Here is a 12,316-nt window from a genome sequence, read left to right on the forward strand (position 1 = left end):
AATATCGATTTAATATTTTTAATTTTAATACAGCAATTTAAAAAATATTATATTTAACTAAATAATTTAAAAAATAAATCTTTCGAAGTTTAATTTTTTTAAAAGTTAGCATTTTGATATCTCCTTAAAGTCAATATTACAATTGCACATAGATGAGTACGTATTCTATAAATTCTATATACGTAGCTATGCGTATACTTTTGCTACGTGACATTTCTCAAAAAATAGGTTATATATTTCGATGAATTTAAGTGTAAAAAAATAAGATATTTAACATGGGCGAAAAAAACACTAATAATAGTTTAGTTCGAAGGGTTAATAAATTGCTTGAATCAAGAGTTGAGAATGACAAGGTATTTATATTATATTATATTGTAATTATATATGCATTTAATAAAAAATAAACATTCTTTTTTAGGATACATTGGAAGCTTTAAAAGAATTATCCACATTCTTTACAGAAAATACATTAAATTCTCGTAGAAATTTACGTAGTAAAATTGAAAGAAGAAGTCTTGCTATAAATGAAGAATTTTTATCTGCTTTTAGAGAAGTAAAATCTTCTTTAGACGGTATATATCAAGATGTTTTAGCTATGAATAATGCAGTTCAATGTATGACAAATCGTTTACAAACTACAAAAACACAAACATCACAGCTTATTGATCAAACTGCAAAACTTCAAAATAAAAGGTATATTTACTGATTAAGTAAATTTTTATTTAAAAAAAGAAAATATATGAAATATTAATATTTTTAGTCAAACTTTATCTATGCAACAAGAAGTTGCAAATGCATTTATTAAAAATTTTCAATTGACTTCATCTGAACAAAATATTTTACATGGTTCTACCAGGGAATCACCTATTACAGAAGAATTTTTTTCTGTAGTTAATCGTGTTCAGGTATAATATTTATAAAAAAAAATTTCAATCAAAAATGAATTAATAATAATTTATTTAACTTTGTAGGAAATCCATAGCAGTTGTAGAATATTAATGCAATCAGGATATCAAACATTAGGATTAGATATTATGCAAAGGATGACTTTGTTGCAAGAGGCAGCTCTTGAAAGGCTATATAGATGGACACAAAATCAATGTAAACATATTGAAAATGAACGTTTAGCACCATTATTAATTAAAGCAATGAATAAATTGCAAGATAGACCAGTTTTATTTAAGTATGGATTTAATATCTAAATATAACATTATTTGTCAAAAACAATTTATAGTTATTTATTTTTTTTTTCCAGATACGTGTTAGATGAATATTGTGCAGCAAGGAGAACTGTATTAGTGGGTTCATTCATAGATGCTTTAACATTAGGAGAAATATATGGTAGTACACCTAATCCTATTGAAATGCATGCAAATGATCCCAAAAGATATATTGGTGATATGCTTGCTTGGCTTCATCAAGTTATTCCTGTTGAAAAAGAAAATATTCTTACTTTAGTAAAAGGCTGTGATAAAACAGGTAAAAATTAAATAGTTGTTATTTTATTTTTATTTTTCTTATTTTTTTATTATATATTTTAGATTTATCAGATCAAATTAAGCAATCTTTAAGTAATATCACAGATGGACTTTGTCATCCTTTAAAATCAAGAATAGAAAATGTTATATCTATAGATATACCAGCAGCATTATTATATTCTATTACAACTCTTCTTAGATTTTATCACATGATAATTCAACAAGTAATACCAGATAGTACTTTAGATTCAACATTAACAGATTTATTAACATTAAGCGAAAAAAGTTTTTTAAATAGACTTCAAAAGGAGACGCGTATTGCACTTGGCGAACGCGCAGAATCTCCGGGAAATGATTTAGTACCTGCTCCATCTGTTTCCAGATTATTATCACTTCTCAATGAAATTCTTTCTGTAGTAAGTATTGCAGAAGATAGAGAGAAAGATATGTTGCAGGTTTGTGTCACATTATATTTAATTATTTTACAAAATCAAATATATTTTTAATTTCACAAATCAAATAATTTACAGATAGTATCGTGCATTATTGATCCTCTGTTACAAGAAGTTAATGAAACAGCATCAAGATTACCTACAGTAGACATGGCTGTGTATCTTTTAAATTGTATGCATCAGATACAATCTACTTTAGCATTGTATGAATATATGGATCAACGATTAGAAAGATTACAAGTAATTGAAGCGTTTTTATACACGAATTTTTTTATATACATCATTGTTATATTAAATAATTGTAAAATAATATTTTTCAGGCTCAATCTGATGCACAAATAGATACTCTTACATCAGAACAAGCCAGTTCATTAGTAGCACATTTGAATCTTGGTTCAATTTATACTATTTTACAAGGTCATGAACAAGGTCCATTATCTTCCATTCCTGGAATGGATCCTTTAAGTGTGAAAGAATTTACAGTATGTAATCATTATTTTATCAATTGATGAAAAATATACATTAATTTTATTTCAAATTTTTAATATGTTATAGAACAAACTGGAAGCATTTCTAGTAATGCCAGATGTATTGCTATTGCCACAAATAAGTTTATTGCAAAGCAGTAATCATCGCTCGATAGTACAAAAACGTTCTTTTGAAGTTATTGGAGCTATTTATAAACAATTATATGAATCTTGTCATGATCCAAAAAATTTGTATCAAAATGCAAATAGTTTATTTTCAAGAACTCCCGAGGATCTTTTACAAACATTGATTTCGGTTTAAATTCAAAAATTCAAAAAAAAATTCGGCAAATTCAAAAATTCAAATGCAAATTATAAAAAAACATTTTTTAAATATAACTATATGAAAATTAAATATGTAAATAATACACGATTGTAAAATATAATTTTGAATAAATTTATTAACTTATATAAAGAAACGGTTTTATTTTCGTACCGATTAAAAATTTTTTGTTAGAAAAATAGTAAAGAAATTTATAGGTTAATCCAATATGGTTATATCCAATTCTCTTCGATTGTATTTTTATTGTTTTTACAAGATATAAGTTTCCACACGATTAGTTATTTTACTGTTCTATCGGAATCAACCAATGAACAAAAGCTGCTTCAGTAAGATGACGTAAAAGTGACATCGTGAACGCACCTTTAGCGATAGCGGTGGAAGTATAGTGCGCGCGCCTTTGGGCCACGATTGGCCCGGCACTTTCCGTCAGTCTTCAGTCTGGTGCGGTGGAATGCGCTCGTGTCTGCATTTTGTTCGCGAGCCGCGCGTCTTTCATTCATATTTCTCTGTGGTAGTAATTTTTTGTCGTTTTCTATCCAAAGATTTACATTCAAAACATCTCGTCTTTAAGATCGAACGTGCGTGGTAATATATAAAATGCAGACACTTCCAACCAGATCGGTAGTGTAACGTTCATTGCTCGTGTAAACACAATGGACTTCGTCGTTCCATACACAAAGGACGGATAGAAAGCAGTGAGTGAGTGAGTGGAGTATAGTGTCCAAGATGGCGGAATCAAGCTATTATCAGGTGAGTCGCAGGTCCATCCACGCTCTCTTTACGAACTGGTCCGCGTTGGTCGCTACCCGACTGATGATTCCAGCCGCCATAATAAAAGATTGCTTTAAACATAATTTAAGCAGTTTGCATATTACTTTTTTTTTTCTTTTCGCGATCTTACGCCGACAACACGCTCGCACTTATCTCTACACATTCTGCGAACGTTTTTCGAAGATGACGATGATCAGTGATTTCTTCTTAAACTATCTAATATCTTTAGCCTGATCTAATAAGATAGATAGATTGTATATCTTTGATATCGCTTAAATTCGTTTACCGTATTTTCAACAAGTTTCCATACAGTTTCTGGTAGCACCTGTTCCTATCGGCAAGTGGTATTTCCTGACATTACCAGCATAGGTGTACAGTTTGAATACGTTTATCAAAAGTATAGTCGAATAACGGCCAAGAATCTTCTGACAGGAACATGACTGTATAGAAACTCCATTATAGCAGATACAGCTTTTAACGCATCATTGTCAAATTTTATTACGATTACGATTACGATTCTTTTAAACTTTGATATCGAATTCTTTTCTAACAAAAGATTTATATTGATCGAATTTCAGATTACGTTATATTTTCTGTATATATTATTCAAAAAAGTATAATTCGTCGTATTTTCAAGGAATTTTTGCCTGTTTACGCGCGATAACGAAATACGAAAAATTTTCTTTATTCGATTTTGAAATTCGCATGTTTAAAATTCATTAATGCAGTTATAATCATTATTATACAGCTTTATTTGTTCAACTTTACTAGATATACGATATACTTTCGCAATTTGCTAACAGATGCTTTTCGTTGTGCGTAACCTAAAAATAAAATGGTACACCTCACAGCGCTATACTGATCTCGAATTCTATTTTCTTGTAACGATTAATCATAACATAAATGGGTATAATTTTTGAAGGGCAAAACTTTTTCATTAACGGTATTGCTTCGTTCTATGTCACAACTTTTTGATTATTATTTTTATTATTTTTTAAAACAATATTTTTACCTCACGATGAATATATATGAACGTTACAAACACGACCGATTTTAAACTATCTCATCTTACTATAATATTTAGATCTGTTCTATGTCAACTCAATATCGATGAAGCTGTAAATGTTTTGATCACCGGATGATTTTTATGTTCTTGTTACAATGCTTGTGACGACTATTGACCTCTCGAGATTATTATGCATGGCACACATATTACGGAATGCATGAAAATAGCTCATGCGTCAGTGTGTCAAACACATATACAACGGAGATGCATACGTTTGTTTAAGGGTTCGTTGCTTCTTTCAATTCCACCTACACGATTTTGCTTCTTTCGTAAAAATCGTGTCCAATTTCTGAATTATATAAGTTTTTTATATTTTAATCGTTGCACGATTTAAACTATCGATGCAAATTTTTTTCTAAGCTTCTCGTCCTGTCCTTAACTTTGCCAAACAAAGTAAGGTTAATTATGAATATTGAAATTCAACATATAATATGTTTGTAGTAAATAATAAATAATATAATTTCGTAATAATTTAAATTGTATCGAGTGGTGGGAATTTTAAAAATAAGATTAAGAGTAACGTGAATAACATATATAATATCAATGATTCACATTGTCTCGAACGGCGGAAATTTTTGAAAAGAGATTAAGAGGAGTCCAAATAACTCCTATGTAATCTCAATTACTAACGGACATGTTTACTAGCAATTATACATTTGAGAACATATAAACGTATATTATTTTTCGAATTTGCCATTATTAAAATTTCAAACTTAAACATTTATAGATCACGTATCAGTCACGTAAATAAACGGGTGCAGAAATAGAATATTCTTTCTTAATATCCTTCAGCGAAGGATGTATAAATTATTATTAAGATTTTATACACGATTTCTTTTATATATCGTATAACAAATATATAGTCAGCTTAAACGAAAAATTAATTGTATAATCAGATTTGTAACGAGGTAGATGATTAATGCTGTTACTTGAGAAAGTCGCAACACTGTTATCGCAATACGATAAGAGATAAAACATCGGCAAAGTCTTTAGTCAGTATATAGAAATCCACAAGTCAGTCACGTACATGCCATTTCGTCCATCATAGATCTGTTTTATATATGTATATATAAATATATATATATGTATATAATTATCGTGAACTACCGTGGATCTCTGAAAATTGAAGAAAATTCATATCGATGCGACGAAAAGACATTGAATTTGTGAGATTATTTAAAGTTCGTCACGAAGATAAGGTTCATATACCGCGGTTTGTCGCAACAGGTGGTTGAAGAGTGCAATCTAGATTCTAACCGAGCATGTTTTCAACGAGGAATAATACATTTTAAAAATCGATCGCATTATATCTCATTTATTCATTTCGTTTTCTCCAATTATGTAAGTCGTCAAATTTTTTTTGTGCTGGCACAAGTTAACGACCTTTGTGATCTCGTTGGACTTAGAGTGCGATATAAATGTGAATTGGAATACGGTTTCACGTGAAGTAACGTGAATTTAATTTAATTCCGAAAACTGGAGAGAAATTTCGAGGAATCTGTTTTAGAAGAGATTAAAAATAGAAAATTCAAACAATGTCGTTCATTTCTTTACACGACAAGTATAAGAAGCCGAATACGTGTCGGTGTTTATCGGTAAGAAAATCGAGCAAACCCAAACAACGATGGAGCTGCATAGAACCATACGTGGTACGCTTTTAATGCCTTTAAACAATTTCGTAGGTTGCATCGATATAAATGTCTAACACGTGCCATTGATAAGTCAACTAATTTCATAACAGACATGTCGACCACGATGTTATATAAATATTTATTTAAAACAAATAAAATCGAACGTGCAGGAAGGACAAATATAATAAATCATTTCTTCGCGTATTTTAATTATATATTTTCGATAATGTTATTTTCGATTCTAGATACATATATATAGCACTTACATACGTGGAATCGAGATAGCGCGATGGCGCCACCAAAATTGATCGAGTCATCGTTGCCATACGTTCGATCGAAAAATTTAAATATAGAATCGGTGGTTAATTAGGCTGTTAACAGGTATATAGGATACAATATAGCGGAATACTTTATTTTAAGATCAATATTTCCCGCGACTCACCGCGAGTTTATAACCGTGGTTGTTCCGAGTAGACAGCGGTGTGCACATCCGCCGCAACGCGCCAGGCAATTTCCGGCCGCGCGCGAGAGAACGTGTATTATATTCCGCGATGTTTTTCCCTCGCAAATTCACAAGCCCAGCCTCATCCTTCTTTCTTCGACGTTCCCTGGAAAATGTAAATGTCATTGCCAGGATTAAACGTGGAAATAGAACGTAGGTCGACGTTGAAGGCGTTATTTATCACCCTGAAAAAATTTATTCTCGTTATTATATACGATTAAATTATTCGTGCTTCGTTACATCGTATAAAAGAAGTAACGGCATTTACGGTGGAAATATAACTCTGGATTCGGACTCGCGTTATTTTTCTTACTTAATTTCTCTACTTTATCGTCGAATATTTTAATCGACCGGAGTTAAAAACGAGCTTTACGGATTAAATGTTGCCCAATCACTATATTAGTATACACTGATAAATTGATCTGGAAAATTTTAAACTTTCCAATTTATCATCTTTTTTAATAAACTCGCTTTGCACGATAATACAAAGGAGGAGGAGATAGAGAAAGAAATAAAGCATAACGTTCGAATAATCGAATTGGAAATCTGTTCCAGGGCGATTACATCAGGCACCCGGTGTACGAACTGTCGAGCAAGTATGGAGTGGCTAGCAGTGACCAGGTGCCCTTGCCGGCTCGTCTCGACGAGCTCCGGGAGCACATACGCCGAGAAATACGCAAGGTATGTCGAGTTTCGTTTGTCCTTCTCCGCGCTACGCCTCTTCCCCGAACCTCTTTCTCTCTCTTTTTCTCCGTACACCGCAATATACACAGTAGCATGGCTCGCGCGAGAAGCACCGATCCCTCGCACGACAGAAGAGTATCCTTTCGCTGTTCCTCTCTGTAACGCGCCTCCTCTCGACGCTTTGTCTATCCTTTTCTGCTCCCCTTAAGGGGAGAGGAACGGAGAAATCCGATATGTGTCAGGCCACCGTCGATCCGTGGCACGCCCGTTGAAAACCGGCACGATCCACGTGACTAATGGATCCTGGCCAGAATTTATGGTTATTCCGCGGGAGGGGGAAAAGGAGGAAAAAGAGAGAGAAAAGCGAGGTTTCTTCATCTCTTTCGCGGGCCAGCAACGAGATAAGAAATTACGAGCCTCCGTTACCTTTTCGTTGATCGTAAATCAATAACGAGTCGGTTTTAATACTAACGTGACTCGAGGTGCTGCCAGGATGCCCCTTCGAGCGAGAACACATTTGGGAGAATTACTCTCGAGAATTATTTTTCGTTAGAGGACACTGCGTCGAACGTGAAAGTCACTTATCGGTTAACACGATCTAGTGTCTTCTAGCGAAAAATAATTTTTAGCGCTACTCGAGACAGAATTTTATCACGTACTCTCAAATGGATTAGTATCCTTTTTTATCATTTTTAGAATCTCTTTCGAAGGTAAAATTCCCCAAAGTTACTCTCGCTAGGGAATATTTTTTGCTAGGGAAGACTAGGTTGATCGAGAATAATTGTCACTCTGAACGCAATAACTAGAAGTGAGATGATATATGACAGAGTTGGAAATCGTATTCAAAAGATTTATTAAAATATAGTGTAATAACTTAAAAAGATCGCGAAAAATATTTTCAAATGTATCAGCACTTTTGTCACAATTTGAAAAAGAATATTTAAACGTGTTTAAATATTGCTGTAATGCTATTGGATTCCAACTATTCAAATATATTCAGTATATTCTTGTGATTTCATCGGAATAATTTCATAATAATCGGAACATACTTTACTATAAAAATATATACATATATTTGTACATTCGTATCAATGCAATCACAAGTTGGTGCCGTGCATTATCTTTATTTACGTAACATCTTCTTCGTGTTCGAATCTTATACGCGAACAGTTATAAATCATACTAGGCGAAATAAGTAAAACGTTTCACGTACCAATATCTCGCTTTCCTACTGGTAACCTAGTAATCATTCCACGCCGCTCGCAAATATTATTCACGGGTCAGTCATGATTAGAAGATATAGCTGCTGTCAGGTGTGCTCGCCGAGCAAAAGTTGGAGGGAATATAATAGAAGGTAATAGAATGAAAGGATAGGCTCGTGAAGCCTGATATAATTTTACGTCTCATTTGCCTCGGGAGAGGAGTGGTATCGACGCGCTCTAACGATTGATAGATCGATAACAACAATAGGCGGCCGAACGAATTCTGTGAAGCGAAATTCCGCCCTCTCTATGTGGTTCCATCTATGCGGCGCATCGCCGAACTATGTGGCAGGAGTACGTATTTGTTCCTTGGACGCAGCCGTCGTCGTGTAACACAAAAGGCTCGCCATAAAACGACGAGAAATATGCGTGTATATGGTCGCTGTTTGGTTGCAGGAGCTGAAGATAAAGGCCGGCGCCGAGAAGCTGAGAGAAGTGGCGACCGATCGTAAAGCGCTCTCCGACGTGGCGACGATCGTGAAAAAGTCGAATAGTAAGCTGAACGAACTGCAGGCCGAGCTTCAGCAACTGGAGAGTCAAATTATATTGACGCAGGGCCAGCCGCAGTCGCCCCAGCAAAATCACTCGAACGGTCAAGGTAAGGCAAAAGAGAGAAGTCGCACGGCCAACCGGCAGATACCATCTTTGTATTCGCCTTAACGCTGCATGGCATTGACCGAGAGGATAAGGCAGACTCATGCGCCGCCTAAACGGGTTTTATGTAATGCCGCGTGTTAGACTTCGTGCCGATCAATTACTGCTTCGGCCGAATGGCGGTTCGTGCGCGCGAATACGCTCGAGCCATCGATACTATAAACGAGTTCAAGGATTTTTTTAACCGGAGACCGTGCGAAATCGTGATTTGGCGCGGCGCGTTATCGTTAAGATTATTACTTATGAAAGAATCGTAAAGAAAAAAGCGTAGTATTACCCGATTAAATTTAACTAATCGTAAGTTAAATTTTCATTGTTAATATTTATTTTCTTTCCTCTTTCTGCCGAGGAGGAGGGTCGGCTCGGTGGTGTGAATTTTAACCGAGCATTTAAAATACAATTACGACGGTACTTGTTACCTAAACTATTGTAATTATTCGGTTTTAGATTTTTATTTTTATGTCCCCTCGTAAAATCGAGTCGAAGCGCAACCATGACTTCTTTTCGACGTGTCAATTAATATTTCTGCCTATTCGGGAACAACTTATCGATACATCGGGCTTAAATGGCGGGTATCCCGCTATGTATCCCTTCTGCTGTACGCTAACGACTGCTCTCTTTATCTCTTTTTCTGTGTCGTTAACGAGCAGCCACTTAATAAGTCCACCCGCTAACGAGTCGTCGAGACGTCTTCGCTTTATAAAGTCCAACCGTGCATGCGAGCTACTGCTTTATTACGGGCCTGGCAAATCGAGCATGTCCAACTATCCGGAGCCATAACCGTTTCGCTTAGCGATCGTTTCATCGAGGATCCAGCGATCGATGGCCCGATAAACGCTCGTTGAAATATGACTCGGTGGAAAATAGGCACGCGTTATTTTTTCCATGATAAAATTTAAAAGAAAAATTTACGATCCTCTTCAGTAAAATGTATACGATATTGTACTAAGAGGTATTATATCGAATGTAACGAACAAACAACACGAAATACGAATGAGAAGTATTGAATTCCGGGAATTGATATATTTAAAATTTTTCTGTTTCGAGAGGTATGGAAAATGGTATCTCGACCGGGAATAAAATTCAATTTACTCGCTTAAGCGCGAATTAATTGTTTACGCTATGAGTCATGGCTGGACTTTGAAACGTATTAACGTCTGGAAGTTTTTGAGAAATTATAGAGTTGCAACGATACTTTATACCGGAAATAGTGCTCTCCTGGCATTTCCAGTCAGCCTGGCTGGTCATTTCCCTCGCTTGGAATATTCTCCGCCGCGTGCGTACTAGCTGTGCAGTCCGTGGACATAAATTAGGAACGATTAACTGCGATCCTCGTAATCAGGGGTCGTGGTACTCTGAATAGTCACCGACGTAGCGTCAAATTTCAACTCTATCGTGCAATGCGCGATTGCGATCAATGCACTGTCCTATCTATTATTACAATCTAGCCAATCAATTTATTTCTCAGAAATCGAACGGTACGACACATTCTTTTGCTTGTTCCTCACGAATTTATTTATCGGATGCACATTTATTTTTCATATTGCCAGAATCTTTTATTTTTTCTTTTTTTTTTTAGATATTAAGATTAATCTTTCTTACATCAAAATGTTATTATTTTACGTCATATTCATTAGCATCGAAATCTGACAGATCCTATAAACGAAATTTTATTCTCGCTCGAGAATAAAAATCGACCCCACCCTGTTCAATTACGTAAGTACGCTGTTTTCACCCCGGCTGTCGAGGGTTAAAGTGAACGGCACGGGACGGCACGAGGCGTATGTACGAAATTGGTAGTGCTCATCGACCTTGAAAAGACTAGTTACGCCACTGGGTGGCACTTGGTTATCGGTGCCGCTTCGTGACGCGCCCGAGGCTTTCCTACGTATGTTCACTTATTCGCTTCGAAGCTCCGCGAATCTTGTGCTCTCTTTGAATTGATGGTAAGTGGTAACGTCTATTTATGGACCCATGGACCCAGACGCTCTCTATCCACTCCAGTTAAGTCAGTCATTCGTGCATTCTGGGGACCTGCCTCCGGACAGTCTCATTCAAGGCAGTCTCTTCGAGGGGTTGGAATCCATTCAAAATAGTCCATAATGCAACCATCTTCTTGAATATCGTTATATATTAGAAATAATTGGTTTTCAGATGGAGCGAAACTATAATTGCTTGAATCGCTGAAAAATTAGTGGATAAAACAGTATTTGCAATGTCTGATTCCAATCTTGCGAGTACTGCTCTATGGTATTTCAACATTGATTATAATGCGTGTAATATTTCGAAAATTCTGAAAGTGTTTAAATTTTTGTCGTAATATAATACGAGTTTGATAACGATTAATATATTTTTCCTGTTTATCATTTCTTTCATTCAGGTTAATCACTTATTATCGATGAATTGGACGATTTATAAATCACGTTTCTTCAGAGTTTCCTTTCTAACATTGTTATCGATGAACAACGAGAGCACACGAATTTAGAATAAGATGATATCGTGTGAATGATGCCGGATTCAGGAGAAAGTACTTGCATATTCCCCTCCTTTCCTCCGGCAAATGAACGCCGCGAGGGAAACAACGTATCTTTCGTTCACTTTCCAGTTCTTTCGAGTTCTCGCTGCCTGCGTGTAAAGGCTTGTTCTACACCGGCGGATAATCGCCTGCGGACAATCCGCGGATTATGAAAGATAAAATATGAATCTTCAGACAGTCCCATTATTAGCCTGTATTTTAATGGTGGTATCCTAGGAGAGAGAAAGTGGATATGCATTATTTATGTCTGACATCACAAGTTGTAAAAATCTTGATAGTAAAAAGATTATTACGTAACGCAAGTTGGGTTAACCTATATCAAATTACACGACGCCATATATACGTGTACGGAATTAATCAAATTAGAAATGGAAATCGAAACAACTTGCTTACTCGATTCGATTCGATAATTCGATTATTGTTGAAATTTTTGATGAACAATTTTCGTATATCCCTTCATAATTTTAACG

General features: G+C 35.1%; 2 protein-coding genes and 1 long non-coding RNA gene across 9 annotated transcripts in view; 2 read left to right on the top strand and 1 right to left on the bottom strand.

Annotated features, from left to right (window-relative positions):
• Positions 1 to 129: 129 nt before the first annotated feature.
• Positions 130 to 2,876, top strand: LOC107998550 (conserved oligomeric Golgi complex subunit 6). Of its 2 annotated transcripts, none has more exons than XM_017057883.3 (9): positions 130 to 353; positions 419 to 693; positions 761 to 905; positions 972 to 1,183; positions 1,256 to 1,479; positions 1,542 to 1,933; positions 2,009 to 2,170; positions 2,251 to 2,412; positions 2,486 to 2,876. In XM_017057883.3, exons 1-9 carry the CDS (start codon positions 276 to 278, stop codon positions 2,717 to 2,719), a joined length of 1,884 nt encoding a protein of 627 aa, XP_016913372.2. In that variant the 5' UTR covers positions 130 to 275; the 3' UTR covers positions 2,720 to 2,876. The 2 variants fall into 2 exon arrangements, with proteins under 2 accessions (XP_016913372.2, XP_061937282.1); XM_062081298.1 differs by having other exon boundaries at positions 1,542 to 1,894.
• LOC133666899 (uncharacterized) lies at positions 1,238 to 3,241 on the bottom strand. The gene is made up of 2 exons (XR_009831758.1): positions 3,101 to 3,241; positions 1,238 to 1,428 (listed from the first exon to the last, which is right to left on the bottom strand). It is a non-coding gene; the product is annotated as an uncharacterized LOC133666899 (long non-coding RNA).
• The window catches only part of LOC107998548 (serine/threonine-protein kinase N), a 33,149-nt gene continuing 23,953 nt past the window's right edge, over positions 3,121 to 12,316 (top strand). For 2 of the 6 annotated variants that reach the window (XM_062081291.1, XM_062081292.1), the window contains exons 1-3: positions 3,145 to 3,490; positions 7,266 to 7,391; positions 9,053 to 9,254. In XM_062081291.1, the coding sequence (XP_061937275.1) occupies positions 3,467 to 3,490; positions 7,266 to 7,391; positions 9,053 to 9,254 (352 nt within the window). In that variant the 5' untranslated portion in view covers positions 3,145 to 3,466. Of the gene's footprint in view, positions 3,491 to 4,919; positions 6,227 to 7,265; positions 7,392 to 9,052; positions 9,255 to 12,316 lie in introns of those variants that run through there. The other 4 variants (XM_062081294.1, XM_062081290.1, XM_062081293.1 and 1 more) reach the window with 4 other exon arrangements.

The sequence above is a fragment of the Apis cerana genome, linkage group LG11 (assembly GCF_029169275.1).
Source record: "Apis cerana isolate GH-2021 linkage group LG11, AcerK_1.0, whole genome shotgun sequence".
NCBI lineage: Eukaryota > Metazoa > Arthropoda > Insecta > Hymenoptera > Apidae > Apis > Apis cerana.